General features: G+C 38.5%; 1 protein-coding gene across 1 annotated transcript in view; it reads right to left on the bottom strand.

The window, feature by feature from the left end:
* Positions 1–21,434, bottom strand: part of LOC103253234 (succinate--CoA ligase [GDP-forming] subunit beta, mitochondrial) — a gene marked incomplete at its 5' end in the record, with an annotated part of 31,387 nt that extends 9,953 nt beyond the window's left edge. The window contains 5 exons of the mRNA XM_008051639.2: positions 2,448–2,544; positions 8,881–8,970; positions 12,418–12,570; positions 20,365–20,455; positions 21,335–21,434. Of these exons, the coding sequence (XP_008049830.2) occupies positions 2,448–2,544; positions 8,881–8,970; positions 12,418–12,570; positions 20,365–20,455; positions 21,335–21,434 (531 nt within the window). The remainder of the gene's footprint in view (positions 1–2,447; positions 2,545–8,880; positions 8,971–12,417; positions 12,571–20,364; positions 20,456–21,334) is intronic.
* Positions 21,435–21,760: the final 326 nt, after the last annotated feature.

Raw genomic sequence — 21,760 nt, 5'->3', positions numbered from 1 at the left:
TCCTATACCTCTGTTCCCTGCAGCCCGACCACAGATTGCAACTGACTACTTTCCAAAGGTTTGAATAAAACTAGTATTACAGTCTGATTTTTATCCCACACCATGGCTGAATTTCCTTTTTTTTTTTTTAAATATGAAGTAACCAGGCTGCTTATGTATACTAGTTTAAAAGGCAGCATATGACCTTTAAAATTTTTTTCTGTTTTAAAATATAAAACTCAGTTATTTAATTATCAGCCAGTCAATACAGCATGAATTTTGACTGGTATTCTCAAACTGGAGACTACTTCTAGGCCACGCTGAGATGAAAACAAATGAGTAGTTTAAAGGGGAAAAAGTAGAAAAGGCAGGCTGCTGTAAGTGAGTCTAGCATATCAGAATCAACATGCATACCGGACTCAGAGAAACAGGGTTTGAATCCCAGCACCCATAACTAGCTGTGCATGCGAGAGTCACACTGACTTTTTGCAATTATTTATAGGAGCATTCATCCTATTTTAAGGAATTAAGTGCTGTTCAATAAAATAAAATTTAAAAAAATTTCTCTATACAAGGGGGATAACAACTCCCAACTTCACAGGGTTGTAATAAAGAGTAAAAAACAATATAAAAGTATGTCATAGTACCTGGCATGTAAGTTTCTTCCTCTCTCCCTCCTCTCTTGATGAAATACTGATTGTACAGTCACAGCAATTTTAAAAAATATTTAATAAATAAAGGTAGTTATAAGTGCTTATAAATGACCTAGCATAGATTTTATCTCGTGATTATGTGTGTAAACCATGAAACATTTTCTTCAGTCCTCCCTCTCGCCTTCCCTCTCTCCTTCCCTCCCCTCTCTCTCTCTCTCTCTTTCTTTCTTTCTTTCTTTCTTTTTCTTGAGTCAGGGTCTCATTCTGTTGCCCAGGCTGGAGTGCAGTGCCACATGATTCACCATAGTCTCAGCCTCCTGGGCTTAGGTGATCCTTTCACCTCAGCTGCCTGATAGCTGGGACTATCAGTGCGCGTGCCATCATACTCAGCTATTTAAAAAAATTTTTTATACAGACAATGTCTCCCTATGCTGTCTGGGCTGGTTTCAGATTGCTGGGCTCAAGTAATCTTCTCACTGCTGCCTTCCAAACTGCAGGAATTATAGGCATGAGCCACTGCTCCCAGGCTCATTAAATATATTATTTCAACGGCTTGCTAAACATAAACTCTTTGCTTATTCTCATCTGAAACCTATATCTTTCCTAGGTTCTTCTTGTACCACCTGAGAAAAGGAATTACATTTTATGAATGTTAGGAATTAGCCTATTTTGGGTCTGACACTGCACATTTACACATTTACCATCTCACCTTATTCTCACGTCACTCTATGAGATAGGTATCATTTTTACCATTTTATTTGATTTAAAAACAAAAGAAACAAAGCTGTGACTTAGAGAGGCTGAGTAACCTGCCCAAATCTGTAGCCAGAACATGGCAAATGCAGAATTTGTACCTTGGCCTCTGTGGGTTCCAAGAAAATGATATTGTAGCTATTCTAAATCTGGCTACAGAATCTCTAAAGTACACTAAGGAGATAACATTGCATCGTCCAACTTGCTCCATAACTTGGTGTGTTTACACATGATGAATAAACCCAATTACCAATTCAATGGCAAATTCCTATTTACTGACTGCCCACAACACGCTATATAGTATGCATGACACTGGGGGTGAAATGCACTAAAAAAGAAAAGGTTCATGTAGCTTACAATCTGGTATTACTACACTCTCCACCTGCTAGCCTACTCTGCAATCCCAATTTTACCCATGTCGCATTCACAAGTTTTTGCTATCAAATTAATAAGAACTTACTGAATGTGGACAAGACACAGTGTAACGGTGGCAGAAACCAACATATAAAACAGTTATTTATACTCTACAAGTACCTGATGGATAGGAGAACTCTTCCCCACAAGAATACCACCTCTTCTTGCCTGAAGCAGAAGCTGCTAAGCAAATAAGGGGAGGCACTAGGTTACCAAAGTGACATGAGTCTAGCATGGGATGCAAGGTAAAATTATATACAGATTTAAGCAAATCAGAAATCTTCAAAAATTCCAGTTCCATAAAAGCAGGTACATTTATTACACCCAAGTGCAGTGGCTCCCATTCCCACCCAAATCTTTATCTTGGCAGCAGCAGCAACGGTCCTGAAAAAACGTGGTGGGGGAAAAGGGATGGATGGATGTTTCTAAGCAAAACAAGAAGTAGCTTCCTCAGAGGCTTGGCATTTGGCTACAAACAAATCCAAGTGCTGAAATGTTCAACTGCATCATGGGAGCATTTGAAACCATGGCAGATATCAAGTTACTGAAAGAAATTAATGCAAAGCTGCTGCTACAGTCTTTTGTGCAATTTAATTTATAGTTTGCATAAATAATTATACTATATTCATTTGTTTTCTTTTTTTTTACCTTGTCCTTCTGGAGTTTCACCAAAGGGATTCACTTCCACCTGAGTAGCATCAATTTTCAGGAAGAGATTATACAGCTTCTTAATTTGATCTGCAGCCTAAATGTGATCAAGTGAAATGGAATTACACCAAAGCAGTAAAGGAGAATTTATTTTGCTAGATTAATGAAACTTTAAAAATAGCAAGTTATGTCTTTATTTTCAGTTAGGTTTTCTGAAGGGAAAAACAGAAAAGCATAATTATTTTAATTTTCACTGCTATTCATTAGAAGAAATTGCTCAACTTTCCTCCAGACACCAGAAGAGACCGTTATCAAGAAAACAAAATATTTTCAGTAAGGCCTAAAATGTTGTTAATCTTTTTGTAAATTATCATGCCACTATTAGCAGAGTTATGCTGCAATATAAGCTACAATCATTAATACAAACAAGCTCCATTTAAGTAAAAGGTAAACATGATTTTGAGAGTTTATAATGACTAGGTTTCCTTATTATGCTAGAATAAAACAGTTATTATATTCATCAATCCAACACATAATCTGAGAAACAACAATTACCAAGCGTCTAATGGAAACTGTTGCAAAACAGGAAGATGAAAGTTCTTAAAGGCATAGTTACTGAATGGTACAGTTTGTCCTAAAGGCATTAACCACAAAGGGCAAGAACATCCAAGGTTGCCCTGAAGTTCTGACCCTGGCTTAGTTTTTCTCACTACTTGAAATTCACTCATTCATTCAGTCTTTACAACCAACACTGATTCACTGTCTATGACACAGCAGGCTGGTATCCCATGAGCTGAGGCTTGAGATGAGAACATGAATGAGATATGACCCCACCCTGGAAAGCTCTCGTTTACAACAAATAGAACATGTAATGCACAGAGTGAGATGGTCAATTATGGTTGAATACTGGGGATCAGTCTCAGTCCTGCCTCCATTTTATCTTACAGCCACGGTTTTCCCTCTGCCACATCTCCCTCATTATGCCAGTCTTGCATTATTTGGCATCAGATCCATTTTCAGCTCTTTCCCATGTCTACTCTGTATATCAGGGGAGCTGACTCTTAGGGGCTGAGTTTTCTAGGGTTCTGGGTCAGCTGGGACACAGAGGTGGGAGGAAGGGAAAAGGCAGGGCATTTCTCTCTGCCTGCCTTGGGCAGCCCACTCCTTGAATCAATTCAGAACTTCTTAAGCCTGTATCAACTTAGCTGAAAATGAAGCTTAAATTTTGTTTTTTGGGGTTTTTTTTTTGAGTTGGAGTCTCACTCGTTGCCCATGCTGGATTGCAGTGGCATGCTGACTGCCACCGCAGCCTCAACCTACTGGGCTCAGGAGATCCTTTCGCCTTAGCTTTCCAAGTAACTGAAACTCCAGGCACTTGCCACCATGCTCAGCTAATTTTTTGATTTATTGTAGCGATGAGGTCTCATCAAGTTGCCCGGAAGGGTCGCAAACGTATGGGCTCAGGCAATCCTCTCACCTCTGTCTCCCAAAGTGCTGGGATTACAAAAGCGTGAGCTACTACACCAGGCCAAAGATTTTATTTTATTTTTTGAGTTGGAGTCTCACTCTGTCACCCAGACTGGAGTGCCATGGCAAACTCACCGCTACCCCAGCATCGACCTGCTGGGCTCCTGTGATCCTTCCGCCTCAGCCTTCCAAGTAGCCGGAACTACATGCATACGCTACCATGCCTGGCTAATGTTTTCTTCACTGTAGAGACGAGGTCTCGCCAAGTTGCTCCGGCTGGTCTCAAACCCGCAGGCTCAGACAATCTACTCGCCTTGGCCTCCCAAGGTGCTGGGATTACAGGCTGAGCCACCAAGCCGGCCCTTCTGTATGTTAATGTCATTGTAATGATACCTTGGCACAGCATTTTGGGGATGTTTGCTATTTTCACTTTTACTGTTATGCAAAGACAGACTATAAACATTTTTGGAACAGAGCTGAAACACAATTAGATCTTGGAGATATTTCTAAACCAGGCTGGTTCTCCTTTGTAAGACCTTTTATTCCAGAGGCTGCACACCAAATGGCTATAAAGGCTAGGCACATAAAATGTATCAGTCTGACCAGATATAATAATAGGAAACCATAGGAAATGGGTTCGAGTGTTAAAAATAAATTAAACGCCCATCAAAGAAAGCATACTCCTGTTCTGCTTGTAGTCAGTTGCTTACTACTGCCATCTACTTTCTATAGCCACTCTATACAAAACATCTTGCTTTCTTTTTGCTACCAACTAGTGTTATTTTAAGGCTGTTTATCAAGCAACTTTTTTAAAGTTAAAATCCATAAAATCAAATATATATACATACAACACACACACACATATATGAAATCTTGACAAGTTTATAAGTACCTTTAAAATGTTTCAATGGGTTAAAAGTTCTAAAATACTTTTCTTGCATTTCAGAAAATATCATCAATATTGCCGTATGATTCTCAAATCTAGCTAGACACACAAACCATTTCTAGGGGTGTTAGAGATTTTGTATTAAGTTGACCCATTATATCTTTTCAATTTATGGTATCTACGTTTTCAGAAGTTAATAGTGCAGATGTTGATTAAGACACACTTGAGAAACTTGTAAATTTTAGCCATACAGTAGTCCCTGCCCCCACCTTCAGTTTCACTTTATGTGGATTCAGTTACTCACAGTAAACAGTGGTCCAAAAATACTAAAAGGAAAATGCAGAATTATGGAATATGATCCTCGGATAGCATGTAGCATTAAAGTTACATGTATGATCACCAAAAGATTCAATCGTTGCAGCAACACTTTGGTGAGTTAAAAAGAAAGAGACAACTACTTCCTATTACAATGTTCTTCCAAAAGTTGTCGCCAAGAAAACCTGCAACTATTGAAGATACCCAACTGTCAACAATGTTTGCTCCTGACACCCAACCACTGACACTGTCATGGCTCCATGATCCGGAATCACCTAAAGCAGATGATCCTCCTCCTGACCTTTCATCAGAAGGTCAGCAGTCGCAGAATCCTACTTCACAATGCCTACGCCATTCAGCTCATGTCATCTTATGCAGACATTGTTTCATTTCAGAGAGACCATATTCACATAACTTCCATAATAGCATATTATTGCTGTTCTATCTTATTAGTTATTGTTCATCTCTGCTGTACCTAACCTATAAACTATTGTCATTATTATTATTTAGTTGAAGTCTCATTCCATCACCCAAGCTGGAGTGCAGAGGCACACTCACGGCCACCACAGCGTCGACCTGCTGGGCTCAGACAATCCTTCTGCCTCATCCTTCCAAGTACATGGAACTACAGGCGCATGGTACTAGGCCAGCTAATTTTTTGGTTTATTGTAGAGATGAGGTCTCACCAAGTTGCCGAGGCTGTTCTTGAACCTGTGGGCTCAGGCAATCCTCTCACCTCAGTCTCCCAAAGTATTGGGATTACAGGTTTGAGACACCACACCTGGTCATAAATCATTTTTTATCATAGTTTTGCATGTACAGGAAATAACAACATATATATCCTATATATAATTTATATAGCTATATATATTACATACAAACAGGATTCATTACTATCTGTACTTTCAGGCATCCACTGGGACCTTGAAACATATCTCATGTGGATAAGGAGCAATTACTATATCATGCTTTCTCATGGCTTCAGTTTTTTTTCAAAAAATTCTTGCGGCAATAGATTTTAGGCAGGAACACATACTTGGTAGTTTTTATGTAGGGTAAAATCCAATCTTTATTTTTGTTATGTCTGATATTAATCATATTTTAGAGATAACAGGCATGAGTCACAGGAAAGACATTAATAATTTTACAAGATAATCATCTAATATGTTATTCATCCATTAGTGAGGCGCCCTCCAAGTGCCTAAACCACACCCTAGATGAAAATTAAGTAACTTTCAAAGTCACATTGAATCTAAGGGTCCTGTAAGATGCCATTTCCTTATAAAAAGATCATTTGATGATTAACGTTTTCCCTTCTCAGGTGGGTCCTCTGCTCACTGGACGCCAGCTCTCTAAAGCATTTTACCAATCCCCACAGTTTAAGCAAGCATTATAAAGCATAAATTCCCAATCTGCAACTCCAGTTTATGGCTTTCCCTGGGCTTCCATGCCATAGATTCCTTCTGCTGAACAAATACACCTGTGTATCCCTAGGTGAACAAATTCTAACACAACTACAACTGAGAGAGCCTTGCTCTCTCCTTCACATTCTCTCTTCAGCCCCTCTTCCTTGACCAGCAGGCTGACCGCTTCTGGTGTGTGAGTGCCTAAAGAACAATGACTATTTTTCATTGTTTCTGTTCCCCAGGGCCCAGGAGAGTGAGCAACCCCCAATCAGTGCTCACTCCTAGCTCCTGAGCAAATGAAGATTTAAAGCCTTTCATGAAGCTGGCAATGAAAAAAAAATGAATTAAAAATTTTCTTTCTTCCCCTGGATAAATTACGTTAAAAATATACTGACAATATAACTACTTAATGACCTCTGAGTATGCCTGTTCATCTTCCTTCTATAGGTAACTCATTTAAAACCTAGAGTGTTTCAGACACTGGGAAAACACAATTAAACCATCTAAGAGCTATAAATAACTCTTAATTTTCTCTTATAATATGTAGCAGGGGAGAGTATCTTATGACATACATAATACTATTATTAACTTCTCTAGAACTCTCTATTGTGTTCACCTCCTGAGTTTTCAAACATGTGGTCAGCAGATTTTGTCCACTCCAGATTTATTTTTCTGACACGTAAAGTCACCTACCACTGACTAGGAAACTCTTCAAAGTGAACAGCCTAGGTGTGTTTTTTTACCTATTCACGTACATGACAAATGGTTCTTGGGCAACAAATAGATATGCCATGCCCTTTGTGAGCTGCTGGCAACACAGCAGTGAGCAAGATGGGTAAAATCCCAGTTGCGGTGAAGATTAGAATCTAGCAAAAGTGACTGCAAATAAACAAAAGAAATACAAATGTGCAGAGTGATATGGTGGAATAAACAGGGTCACTGAGTACACTCTAGAGCTGGCTGTAGGGCTGTGTAGTTACAACACAGTGTCTGTACAGGAGAGGGGCTCTCGGTGGCCACCACTGCTGAAAGATAAGACCCTTAATAAATGTCAGGTGAATAGATAATGTAGCTAGTAGTCTCATTCTCGGGAGGTGAAACCCCGACTGTGGCATGTATCCAGGAATCTTCTAGTATCTTCCTCGCAACAGATCACTTCCCTGGCATCTCTCTGCCAGTCTTAGAAAAGACAATCAGAAAAGACAGTTCCTCTAAGTATCCACTGAATCCTGACCCTTTCTGTCTTGTCCTGACATTTAGTCCTAGATGATCCTGTCTTCTCCAACCATCTTGAATCTTTTGCTTTCCAACGGAGCCTTTACTACCATTTTCAAGTAAGTGTTGTCCTCCCTTCATTTAAACATATATAATTTTTAAAGTCTTATTCTGCTTTACCCTTCGACTTGCCTATTGTCACCATCAATCTTTGAGAGAAAGAGTCAATAAAAATTAAAAACAGGGGGGAAAAAAAGAGTCCACAATCAACTGTTAGATGGGAATAGTATTACCCAACTAAATTAAAGGACTACTCTAAAACCATCATGGAGCCCAGGCCAGGAAACACACACGTGTATACAATTTGAGGTTCTTAAGTTGCCTTCTCTGAGTAATGGAGGAGGAAAAAAGTAGCTAGTACGTTCTGATTTAGCTTTGGGATAAGGAAGCTTACCTAAGTAGCCACAAAATCATGCACCATGGGGTGGACTAAAGACAGAGCAGGGCTCTGATGCTTAAGACAGATTCTGTTCCTCAACAGCTCTGAGGACAATTTTTCTGTCTTTGAAGCCAGGGGATATCATTACTAAATTGGCATATTTTATGCTGTTCTCAGGGAAATATTACCTTCATGCCATCCATATTCATCTCAAATATGCATTAGCTATGAAAGAACAGCAATTAGTTAAGTAATGTGTATTATTAATCACAATAAAAATGGACCTTATAGAGCACCGTAATAAGGAGTTCCACACATCATTGTACTTAGTCCCCACTATAAGCTTCTCAGTTACAAGATATTATCATTCCCATTTTACAGATGATGAAACTGAACTTCAGACAGGCTGATCATACACATGCTAGAGAGCAGCACAGAAAAATAAAGATGATCATATATCATAATGCATATATCTGCATGCAACACACATGCGCATACACACCAAAATATACATAAACACACACTATAAACATTCTCCCTTACAACACCAGGAAATAGTTCTCTTTATCATAAACACCTGGATGAAAAAAATTATAAAACAATCAATAATCCTGTTTCTTGGTCAACACAAACATTAGAGGTAATTAAGTTCCCAAATGTTTTCTTACACAAGTCAGACACATCGTTCTCCAATCACTCATGTACCTGGTTTTTCAAAGGCCCTCGGAAGCCTAGATTTTCTGCCATCCTCTGAGCTTGGCTGTCTTGTATCCCTTCAAAAATGTCAATTTGTTCCTAGTAAAAATAAATCAAATAAACAAAATTCAGACAGTCAAGTGAAAAGATTTACAACTCAAAAGATAGAAATGCTTAGTATTTATTTGCAAATGAGTAATTAAAGTGTGGCACCTTTCCAGAGATCCCTGAGCAGGGCTACCGCAGATGCCTATAGGGTATGTTTTAATTAGCAGACCATCTATGAAACAGTACTTCCAAAAACTACATAATTCTTCAAGGTGGCATGCTGACAAGACAATCTGATGCCAGTTTTCACTTTTAATTACTATACAGATGGCATTGATGAATATTTAGTCAGTTAATTTTTATGACATCTTTTGGAAGGCTTCCAAAGTAAGGTTTTCCTGCCTAATATTACTGTTAAGTTTAGAGCTTTTCATAGAAAGGTTAAATATTACCTTATGATTTAAACACACTATTGACGAGAGGTATTAATTATACTTTAGCTCTACAAAATGCTATTCTCTCAAAGACACTGAGTGCTGTTCATATATATTATTTCATGCATCCTCTTAACAAATGGGATGGCTTGTTTTAAATAATGGTAATTGTGGAAATGGCTAGATATTATTGGTAAGTCTGCATGTAAAGTCTCAATTTCTAAGGTGGTTAACTTAAATACATGGGCTTTCTCTGAGTACTCCAGTTTCCTCTCACATTCCAAAGCTGTGCACATTAAGTGAATTGGCATGTCAACATGGTCCCAGCTGGAGTGAGTGTGAGTGTCTGTGTGTCCTGCAATGGGTTGGTGTTCTGTCCAGAGAGAGTTCCCCCCTTGCACTCAGAGTGGCCAGGTCAGCCTCCAGCCACCTGTGACCCTAAGCAGGAATAATTAGGTAAATTATTATCTTACTTGTTTTTATGAAATTTTCTGAAATGTATGTATAGCTCACATTTATTTCAGTGTATAACAGTAGAAGTGTGTTGATCTTTATTTAGAAGTTGGGTAATGTTTTTGTGACCAGAAATGTGCCATAGGAATTTAACTCTTGTTTCTATAAATCAGTCTATAGTAAAACTGGTTTCATTATATGTCATTTCGATCAAGTCACAGTTTCCAAGGACCTGTTGACAATGTTATGTGAGTGCTTACCGTACATTATCTAGACAAAGTGATTTAAGAAATAAAATCCCTCCTTTTGAAAGGGAAACAAAAGCATTTTCTAAAAGAGATAGGATGTTTCTGCTAGATATTTTTAATGTGATTTTGACACTAAGAATCTTGATTAAAAATGAATTACCGGCCACTGAGAAGAGTGAATTGCCTGAGCCTATGGGTTCGAGGCCAGCCCGGGCAACTTGGCAAGACTTTGTCTCTACAATAAATAAAAAATTAACCAGGTGTGGTAGCACCCACCTGTAGTTCCAACTACTTGGAAGGCTGAGGCGGAGGGATCGCTAGAGCCCAGCAAGTAGATGTTAGGGTGACTGTGAGTGTGCCACTGCACTCCAGCCTGGGTGACAGAGTGAGACTCCAACTCCAAAAAAAAAAAAAAAAAAACCGAAAAACTGGAATTACCCCTATGATCCATCAATCCCCCTACTAGGGATATACCCAGAGGAACTCAAATCATTCCATTGAAAAGACACCTGCACATGCATGTTTACTGCAGCACTATTCACAATTGCAAAAACATGGAACCAACCGTGCTGCCCATCCAATTTGGACTGGATCTTTTAAAAGTGGCACATATACACAATGGAATATTACACAACTATGAATAAGAACAAAATTATGGGCTTCACAGCAACTTGGATGGATTTAGAGTCTATCATACTCATTGACCTTTCACAGAAATGAACTAAATATCACATGTTCCCACTCATAAGTGGACCCTGAACATTTACCATAATACTATAAGAAAGGGATTGGCAGTAGTGGTATACTGCTGAGGTGGGGTGGGGGTAGGGGGGCAAATAATATCAAAAAATGTATCTGATCTCAAACCAGGCGAAGTGAGGACTAAAGGGAGACCCAAACTTTACCTGTGCCATGTCCACTTAAATACCTAATCCTGAATTGTACACATTTAAAAAATAAAATATAAAAAATAAAATAAGCCGGGCTCGGTGGCTCAGCCTGTAATCCCGCGCCTTTGGGAGGCTGAGGTGAGTGGATTGCCTGAGTCCACGGGTTCGAGACCCGCCTGGGCAGTGAGACCTCATCTCTACAATAAATCAAAAAATCAGCCGGGCATGGTAGCGCATGCCTGTAATTCTGGCTACTCGGAAGGCTGAGGCGGAAGGATCGCCGGAGCCCAGCAGGTCGAGGCTGCGGTGGCCGGGAGCGGCCACTGCACTCCAGTCTGGGCGACAGAGTGAGACTCCAACTCAAAAAAAAAAAAATAAAATAAAATAAAATAAAATAAAATAAATTTAAAAAAACTGGAATTACAGTTCTAAAGACCTTATGTTTTTCTTCTCATAGCTGAGGTAGGTCAAGAAGCACTTTTCATACATATTACGTCATTTAATCCTCACAATCTGCAGGGTAGAAATTACTCTATGTTCATCTTACTGATTTAAAAAATGAGGCGTAGAGACTGTGAGAAACTTGCTGATTAACTAAATTTGACCTCAGACATCTCTGACTCAAACTAATTTAATATCAATAAAAGGAACAAGATCTCAAAAACTGAAACAAAGTGACAGAATCCAAACCTCAGAAAGATTCTATTTTATTTATTTATTTTACTTTTACTTTTAATTTTTTTTGAGTTGGAGTCTCACTCCGTCACCCAGACTGGAGTGCAGTGGCCGCTCCCAGCCACCGCAGCCTCGACCTGCTGGGCTCCGGCGATCCTTCCGCCTCAGCCTTCCGAGAAGCCAGAATTACAGGTGTGCGCTACCACGCCTGTAATTTTTTATTTATTGTAGAGATGAGGTCTCACCAAGTTGCCCAGGCAGGTCTTGAACCTGCGGGCTCAGGCAATCTACTCACCTCGGCCTCCCCAAAGCACGGGATTACAGGCTGAGCCACCGAGCCCAACAAAGATTCTATTTTATATCAATAGTATTGAGAGACCTCAAAGAAGTCTCTAGTTCACACGCGGTCTCTTAGAAGAGAATTTCTGGATTATATATAATGTAAAATGTGAGACAGTTAACCAAGAGAAAATGAAAATATCACAGTCCTCTTCCATTGGTTAATTCCTGGGGCAAGTTGGATGGAAAAGAACCAGGAAGGAAGAAAAGAAAGGAAGGGGAAGAGAAGGAAGAGAGGAAAAAAGCAAGAAACAAGAAGGTCCTTAAATACTGAATACCTTGATTCTACCAACTTTCAGCTGGATTCCCAGTAAAAAAAAAAAAAAAAGACTCAACATCTTAATACCCTAAATCACAGAAACAGATTTACTGCTTCCAGCCTTAGACTCCACATTAAATATTCAACACCTTCTACAATAACAATCAATTAATACATGGCAGCCAGGAATTCAAACATACCTTAAAAATAAGTTCTGGATTTGAAGCGGCCACCTCTTCAATGTCAACGCCCCCTTGGGGGCTGCCCACCAGTACAGGGCCATTGCAGGAACGGTCCATCAGAATCGCTAGGTAGGTTTCTCTGGAAATGTCCAAGGCTTCAGCAACCATCACCTACCACATTAGTGGGAAAGTCAAATTAATTCAGCATAGAGCTGATTTCCACTTGCTACACAAATCTATACAAACTTGCTACACAAATCAAACGGCTTCATTTTCAGGCTCTTAAAACCCAGGAAGTTAGTTTCCAGAGATTTCAGAGTTCTGTTCTCGTGATGCCCAGTGTCCGTTTCTCACCTACTTAATTGATCCTGTTAACTTGTTCCAGTGACAGGTATTTGGTTTGCCTCAAGGAACCTTCCCACTTTAATCTTCTTTTTTTCTTCCGTGAGAAACTGTCGCTTAAAAAATACTCTAGGGAAGCAGCTGTTATTTTAATTTGAGATATTAACAGTACATATATATTATTCCACTGACTTTTCTCAGAGTTCAGACACTGGTGGAAAACCAAGTTTGATTGCCAAAGGATTCTTTTACAGTATGTCTTATGCATCATGTGCTTACATACTTCTGTCTCTTGGATCACTGTGTTTTATTTCATTTTATACTCTTTTCATTTACAAACAGAATACTTACTTGTTAAAAAATACTGCAAAATGACACCAAAAAATCCATAAATGAGAAAGTCAAAGGAGCCCTCTGTTGTACACTTTCCACCATATACATAACCCTCAAGTCCCAGTAGTCAGGGTAATCATTAGCCTTTGTAATCATTAGAAAAAGGCATTTTGGCCAGGTACAGTGGCTCATGCCTATAATCTCAGCACTTTGGGAGGCCAAGGTAAAAGAATTGCTTGAGACAAGGAGTTCAAGATCAGTCTAGGCAATAAGAAGACCTCATCTTATCAAAACAACAACAACAACAACAGAAAAAAAGAAAAAAAGAAAAGAAAAAGATATTCAGAGGTCTTTCTGCTCTGCACAACTTCAACTGCAGGCAGCAGCCCCACCAGGAAAAGTCACTACTAACTTGTTATTGTCACTTCTATACAATGGAATCATTCTACATGTGGAAGCACATCATTTATAAAGAATGTCTTTCTTCTTTTTTTAAATCTTAATAGTGAAATTTGGGTATTTCTCTAAGGTCTTCTCTCTTCATTGTGACTACACAATACTTATATGTCAGTATATATTTAATCATGTTCCTGCCGACAGACATTTACGTGGACTTCAAGTTTTCTAAAATGCCATTTTTTAGTGAATATTTTTGTACATATGTCTTTGCTCATTTGTTTTAATATCCCCGTAGATAAGAAACATAGAAGTAAAATGTCTAGGCTTCTGACTATGAATATTTAAAATTTTGATAAGTACTGTCAAATTGCCCTTGAGAGGTTATACCAACTTACGTGCCTAACAAGAATGGTGAAAAGATGTCTTGGATAATTTTTATAGAATATAAAAACAATCCCATAAATAATCAGTAATAGATGTAAAAATAAAAGCATTTTCATTGCTTTTCTTAAAAGTAATTTAGTAATGGATTTCATAAAAAATTTACAGATTAGATAGCATTAGATTTTTAGCTATTCAAATGCCACAAAAACACCAAGTTTTAAGTCACATGAAATGGCATATATATATATGATTATCTAAAAAGCTATAAAAAAATGAACATAGAACTTCTTTTTAAAAAACTTTTATTAAATTTATCACCAGTTAAAAATAAAATATAAGGATCTGCATAATGAATTTTTTAATCAAAAAGAGTATATAAATATGTCTTAGCACATAGTGTTAGGATTATCTTAGAACCATTCTGATTTAAAGTTGGTTGTTCTTTCCAACAATGTAAGTCAATGAAGGTCAAACCATCCACCAGTTCCCTGGAAAATGTTGATTATTAAGAGGTAATTTAAAAAATCTATATACAACAAAAACCAGTTTTTTGATGTCATCATGCCATCTATATGACCCAAGATGTCACAGTATTTTAGGAATTTAAAGAGATACCCAAATGGACTCGACGAACACTCATCCCATGAGAAGTTCCATTACATACATTTCAAAACAGCTTCATCTGTAAGTTACATGAATTATAATAATGGATACATTCATTCTGCACAGTCCTCTAGTAGAGATATTTTTTAAACTTTCTAGGCCCTATTTACCACAAAACAGATTTTTCTTGGCTGGGCACAGTGACTCACACCTGTAATCCCAGCACTTTGAAAGAGGCTGAGGTAGGAGGACTGCTTGAGCCCAGGAGTTCGAGACCAGCCTGAACAACATAGAGAGACCCTGTTTCTTAAAATATATATATGTTTTCTTAAATATATTGTGCTGTTCAAGTTGTAGTCTGTGGATGAGTGCTATTGCACAAACTATTTGTAACAGGACCATGAAGAGATAAGATTAAAAGGACACTCTCAATGTTTGAATTCATTGTAGGGCAATGATCACTAGTGTTGTTGAATCCTGGACCACATGTTGAATAACACTGCCTCACAGCCCTAATACTAGCCCCAGGAACACATACACATTGGCACAGATTTAGAAAACAAATGCCCAATGTATACAAATATATACATGTATTAAATTAGCTTCTCAAATAAACATAATCAAAAGTTTCTATAATCCATGGACTTCTGCTTTTAAGAAGATGGAGCAGGCATATTTTTCCCTATTCAACATGCTAAATGCAAACAAAAACCTTGAACGTTGCATGCACACAAAACTTAAGAAGATTCTGAATGTTACAGAGAAGGCACACCAGCTAAGAAGCTTGAGGTCCAAGGAACGACATGGGGTCCTCTGTATTTTCTTTTGCCTCATAAATCTCAGATAAGGTACGGGGTGCTGGGTGCTAATGAAGCCAGCAACCCAGAAAGAGCAACAGACACAGAAGAAGGAATCTCCTGGCCCACAGGGTTTCACTAGAGAAGTCTAGCAAACATTTAAAAAGGAATTAATATTGATAATAAACATGCTGGACACTGAAATTAAGTATCCAGTGCCACTGACAATTACAAAAAAAAAAAAAGGAGAGAATTATTTACACATAAATCTTTTTGAAAAGTATAACAAACTCATATGATGAAAAGTATACAACACTGATTAAATGAATCAAAGTAGGTCCAAAAACAAGGAGAGAGAGAGAGAAGGAGAGAGAGAGAGAGAGAGAGAGAGAGAGAGAGAGAGAGCGGGAGAGAATGTTCACTGATTTGCGGATTGGAAGACTTAACATAGCAAAAATAACGATTCTCTCCAAATTGAAACCTGCAGATTTAATAAAATTCCTCTCAAAATTTCAACAGATTTTTTTAAGTAGACAAAGAAAAAAATATTCTAAACTGTATATGGAAAAACATAGGAACCATAAAAGCGAAAGCAAGAAGAGTCAGTCTACCCAATTTCAGAACTTGATATAGAGCTATAGCAATTAAGACTGTGTGGTATTGGTAGAGGAATGGACATATAGGCTAGTGGAACAGAATAGAAAACCCCAAAACAAACCCACACTGATATGTTCAGCTGACTTTTAACAAAGGTGCAAAAGCTATTCAAAAGAAGAAAAATATGCCTTTTCAAAACTGGCACAGGACCAAGTGGCTATCATAGACCAAAAAAAGAGAGAGAGAGAGAGAGAGAGAGAGAGAGAGAGAGAAAGACAGAGAGAGAGGAAAAAAAAGAGCCTCAACCTAAGTTTCAAAACTTATTCAAAAGTTAACTCAAAATGCACCAGACTTAAATATAAAACATAAAACTATAAAACATATTTAAAAAATGAGTGAAGTATAAGTAAAGTGTTCTTAAAACACATATCAAAAAGGTACAACCCATAAAGAGATATTGATATATTGGATTTCATCAAAATTAAACACTTTTGTCCTGCAAAAGACCTGGTAAACAGAATGAATAAACAAGTTCAAAGTTAGAGAAAATATTTACCAAGCACACATCCAACAGTGGACTAGTATCTAATATAATTCTCAAAGCTCAATAAAAATTTTTAAAAACTGAATGAGAAAGTGGGCAAAAGATAATGTTTTTGTGCTGCTATAATGAAATACCTGAGACTGGGTAATTTCTAAAAAACAAAAATTTAGGCTGGGTATGGTGGCTCACACCTGTAATTCCAGTACTTTGAGAGACTGAGGCAGGAGTATCATTTGAGTCCAGGAGTCCTAGATAGGCTGGGCAAATTAGCAAGATCCTTTCTCTAAAAAAATTTCGAAATTAGCCAGGTGCTGTGGTGCACAACTGTAGTCACAGCTACTTGGGAGGCTAAGGAGGGAGGATCATTTGAACCCAAGAGTTCAAGGCTGCAACAAGCTATGATTGTACCATTGCACTCCAGCCTGGGTAACAGAGTGAGATACCATCTCTGGGGGGAAAATTATCTGACAGTTCTGCAGGAGGCTAGGAAGGCCAAGATTGAAGCACCAGCATTTTGTGTCTGATGAGGGCCTTCTAGTTGCATCCTGATATGGTAGAAGAAGGAAGGGTAAAAAGAGGCCTAAGCTAGTTCCCTCCAGTCCTTTTATCAGACACTAATCCATTCATGAGAACAGAGCCTTCATAACTTATTCACTTCCCAAAAGATACTCTCTCTCTTAATGCCACACAATGGGATTCAGTTTCATCATGAATTTTGGAGAGAACATTCAGGCCACAGCATCCATGAATAGATAATCCATCAAAGACAGTCTAAAGATGGCAGCTAAGCATATGAAGAGATGTCTGACATCCTGAGCTATTAGGAAAATGCAAATTAAAACCACAATAAAATATCACTATAAACCTGTCAGAATAGCTAAAATAAAAAATAACATCACCAAATGCTGACTAGGATGTGGAGACCCTGGTCACTCACACAATGTTGATGGCAATGTAAAATAGTGCAGCCGATCTGGAAAACATTTGGTACTTTCTTAAAAGATTAATCATACAACTTCTATATACTGCAATAATTATCCTCAAAAATGAAGATGTGTGTTCACACCAAAACTCAGAAACAGTTTAGAGTAGTTTTATTTGTAATAGCAAAAAATGAAACAACTCAGATGTCTTTCAACAGATGATGGCTTAACAAACTGTGGTACATCTGTATCATAGATTGCTACAGCAAGAAAAAGGAACAAACTACTGATACACACAGTAACCTCAATGAGTCTCTAGAATATTGTGCCAAATGAAAAAAAAAATCAAAAAAGTTATATACTATACGATTTTCATTCGTTAACATTCCAGAAATGTTTGTGTCCCACCAAAATTCCCATTCCTATGTCGTGTCTCATCAAAATTCCGATGGAAATCTAACCTCCAACATATGATATATGGAGGTGGGGTTTTGGGGAGGTAATTAGATTATGAGGGGGGAGCTCTCAAGGATTGGATTCACTAAATTCAATGAACCCAAATGACCCCAATGAACACCTTCACATCCTTCACCATATGAGGATAGACACAGCAAAAACTTCCCCTTCAGTGAACAAGGAAGTGAATTTTCAACAGACATGGAATCTGCTGGTGCCTTGATCTTGGACTTCCCAGTCTCTAAAACCATAGGCTGTAAACTTCTGTTGTTTATAGGATACCCAGACTGTTGTATTCTGGTATGGTAGCCTGAACCAACTAAGACAATGCATAATGTTTACTGTGTTAGGTATTTAAGTATGTATTAACTTATTTAATGTATAGCAATACTATCTAGCAGGTTATGATTATGATTATGATTATGACATCCATTTGAAATTGAGGTTACTAAATGTTGGAACATGATTAAACATAATGTTGAAAGGAAAAAAAAACGATTTCTACCAAAAACTTCATTGCTATATCCCAGAATCCAGCACCATGCTTGGTACACTAAAAAAAGCCTCACACATACTTCCTAAACACGTAAATCTATGCTGGTTCTCACACTTACAAAACCCATATATTATTAAAAGTTTACCCTTGATCTACCAAGCTGCATAGTAAATTCTAAATGATAACTTTAATCCCTGACCCCCTGCTCAGTTTCTGATCTTTGGTAACACTTGATAAATCAAAGAAGATACACCAGACACCAAATATCCTGGGAAACAGAAACCCTGGATCAAGCTGCTATTTTTTGCTGAGACCTTCTATAAGTACCCTCTGTTTGTCCATCTGGAAAATGAAAGACATGGTGGTCATCATGAAGTCTAATGCCTGTCTCACATATCAGAGTATTCAAAATATTCACTGCCACACTGCCTGTAAAACACTCCAGACTAAAATGTCCATCAATGGGAGATCTGTTAAATACTAATCGCAGTATACTTCACTGTGTAACACTATGCCGCCATCAAAAAAGACAAGATAGAAACATATGTACCAATGTGGAAAGATGTCCAATATTCTGTAAGTGAAAGTATGGTCCTTAAACTTGTATGTAATATGTCCACATAAAACAATTTCTATAAACAAAAATATTAATCACATCCTATGAGGGCACATTTTTAATAAGTTACACAGGTATGGGCTCATAAGCAGATTTAAAGGAAAAATAAAAGTAGTATTTCATGCCAAACAAGAACATATCCACAAAATAAAACATTTTTGAGTTTTTAATTAGTTCTCACCTCTACTTTGGAGGCAGCAAGAAAGAGAAATAGCCACACCAGTTCAGCTTGTTCCCCCTGCCCTTTTTTTTGAGTCAGAGTTTCACACTGTCACCACGGCTGAGGGCAGTGGCACGCTCATGGCTACCAGCCTCAATCTGCTGGGCTCTGGTGATCCTTCTGCCTCAGTTTCCCTTAACATTGAGAAAAGTTGTACATTCTCAGCCTGATAGAGCCAATGACCCATCAGAATTCCAATCTCCCTCCTGCTCAGTGTCCTTTTGTGGATTAGGATAGGCCATTTCATGGTACACTAAGAATGAGCTGGTCGTTTTTTTAGGTCATGTCAAGAATTTCTCACAAAACTCTCTCTGGAAAGGAAAAACTGAATGTACCACCACAGTGTTCCCCAGCATGGTGCACAGGTAGGGACCGTGAATCTGTGACACTGTGTCAACGGAGTAGACAGTTGCTGCCCCAAAATGTGCAGCCCTAATTCACTGTTAGGACAGGGTCTTCCAACCACTGGCATTTCCCAAGGCTGATGCTTGTGATCTGTGTGGTCACACGGGGATGTCTGCTAGAGCTGCCATGAAATTTAAACAAGGGTCCCTGTCTATTTACTTTGCACGGTTCCTGCAACTCAGGCAGCTGGTTCCGGAGCCTTGACACATGAAGGGTATATGGCAAAGGGTGAATAGACTAGAGAGCTATGTTCTTGTTTCAGTTCTTTCACCCACAATTTCATGACTGGAGCAGGCCACTTTCCTCTGGGCTTTATTTTCTGTGTATATGCGCACGTATGCACCCATGCTTTGTGCATACTTGAGTGTCCCAGCTGACTTCCCTAATGCAATATACTCCTAGTAGTAAGAGTGGCTCAAAATGATAGCAATCTCAAAACAAAGAATAGGGGCACTTAGAGGAAAAAAAACCACAATAGGTAATTCTGACAGACAGACTGAAGGTGGAGCTGTGTGGGAAGAGGGAATGTCCTTCACTGAGTATAAGGCTGTTAGAGCAAGCACTTCTCAGCCTTAAACAGAATGTATCTGTGTTCTGAAAGGGAAACTCATTGCTTCAGTCACTCACTCCCACCTACTTTTACTAAATGCTAATGATAATAAATAATACAACTATAACAGAATCCTTTTTATTCCCCCCAAAACATATTATTTACTTAGCAGAGAGGTTTAAAAAAATAAAATGGCACACTGCCAAAGATTCACTGTTTCATCAGATTTTGTCAAAACTGAAGGATGGTTTTCTTCTTTTAAAAACATACATGGAAAATGACCGAAAGCATCCATATTACCTTGTTAACTTTCACACCTTCTTTCGGAGTTTGTTTTGTTGCTAGATTATACCCAATCATCTGTTTAGCCAGCTGTCCCACAACTTTAGGACTAAAAAGAAGAGAAAAAAGAGAAGAAAATCAATGTCCACTGAAAATAATTTTAAAGTCAAGTCCACATCAGCACCTTATGCCCACACTGCACAGGGTCCACCTTCATCCTCACAGACTCCATGGGTCTTTCCACTCACAAACCACGTGCCTAGCATTGTACTAGAGGCTCATAGAGAGCAAAATAAAGATGAGTGAATGGAAGACATAAAAGATGCTTGCTGACCTCTGCTACCCTCTCCCCCAAATAAGTTGCAGTCATACTAAAGAGATAAGGCTGAAATGCATAGTGGAGTTAGATAAGAACTGAATAAAGACTTGACAGTGGACAAGTTGGGAAGTCTTCAACAATGAGAGGGATAAGAAAGAAGGTAAGATCAAAGTAAATAATGAAAAGATATGTGGCACAAACAGGGAGGAGAGGAAAGCGTTCAGCACTGGGGAATGTGGGAGATGAAGTTGAAAAGACAGGCTCAGATCAACGAACACTTGCACTATCAGATGGGAGGCACAACTGATGTTACTGGTAATGGGAAGCCCCTGCAGGTTCTTGCACACGGGAGTGACATTACAGAAGTAGCATTTCACTTGCAAGTGGTATCATTTCCAACATTTATGATGAATCATTGATCGTCTAAGAGAGAAGAACTGTCAAGTGTTCACCAATTAGTGAAGAAAAATCCTTTTATGGGAGCAGAAAGAAAACTGGGCCATTGCCAGAGCCCTGTACCTATAATTCAGTTCTCTCTAGTCGCTATGGCCTGTTCTGTCCCCCGTACAGCCACCTAGGAACTTCTCAGTGTCAGGAACTGTCAATCATGAGCACGATCTTCCATACCTGCTTGGCCCAGAGACAAGAAATTAAAACCTCCAGACTTACTCTTTCGTTAAGTGAACACCTCCTTTCAACCCGCTATTGAAGACACCTTTTCCTCTTCCTCCAGCTAAGATCTGGGCTTTTAAAACAATTTCTTTTGCATCTGAAAAAGAAAAATCCAGAGTGGGCAGCTTATTTTAAATTCTTTTCTTTCTTTTTGTTTGTTTGTTTTTTAGAAGGCAGGATTTATTAAGAAGACAGAAAAGCTGCTGGAGTGGGAGGGGAACTGAAAGAGGTTGCCCTCTTTTTTTTTTTTTAAGCTACAAAGAAAGCAATAATGACATATAACTTCCAAGTGACTGGTAAGAGTCCTGTCACACTAACTTTGAAAATACAGGCAATAAACAACTTCAAAAAAACATCAGTGTGCCTAAATACAAAGCTTGTTTCCCGAGGACATTCAAATGCTTCCCACCAATTAAATAGGCT

Source organism: Carlito syrichta, unplaced genomic scaffold (assembly GCF_000164805.1).
Source record: "Carlito syrichta isolate Samal-C Ts95f unplaced genomic scaffold, Tarsius_syrichta-2.0.1 Scaffold213071, whole genome shotgun sequence".
Lineage (NCBI taxonomy): Eukaryota > Metazoa > Chordata > Mammalia > Primates > Tarsiidae > Carlito > Carlito syrichta.
The sequence above is the reverse complement of the archived record's forward strand: the minus strand, read 5'-3'. Positions and strand labels throughout refer to the sequence as shown.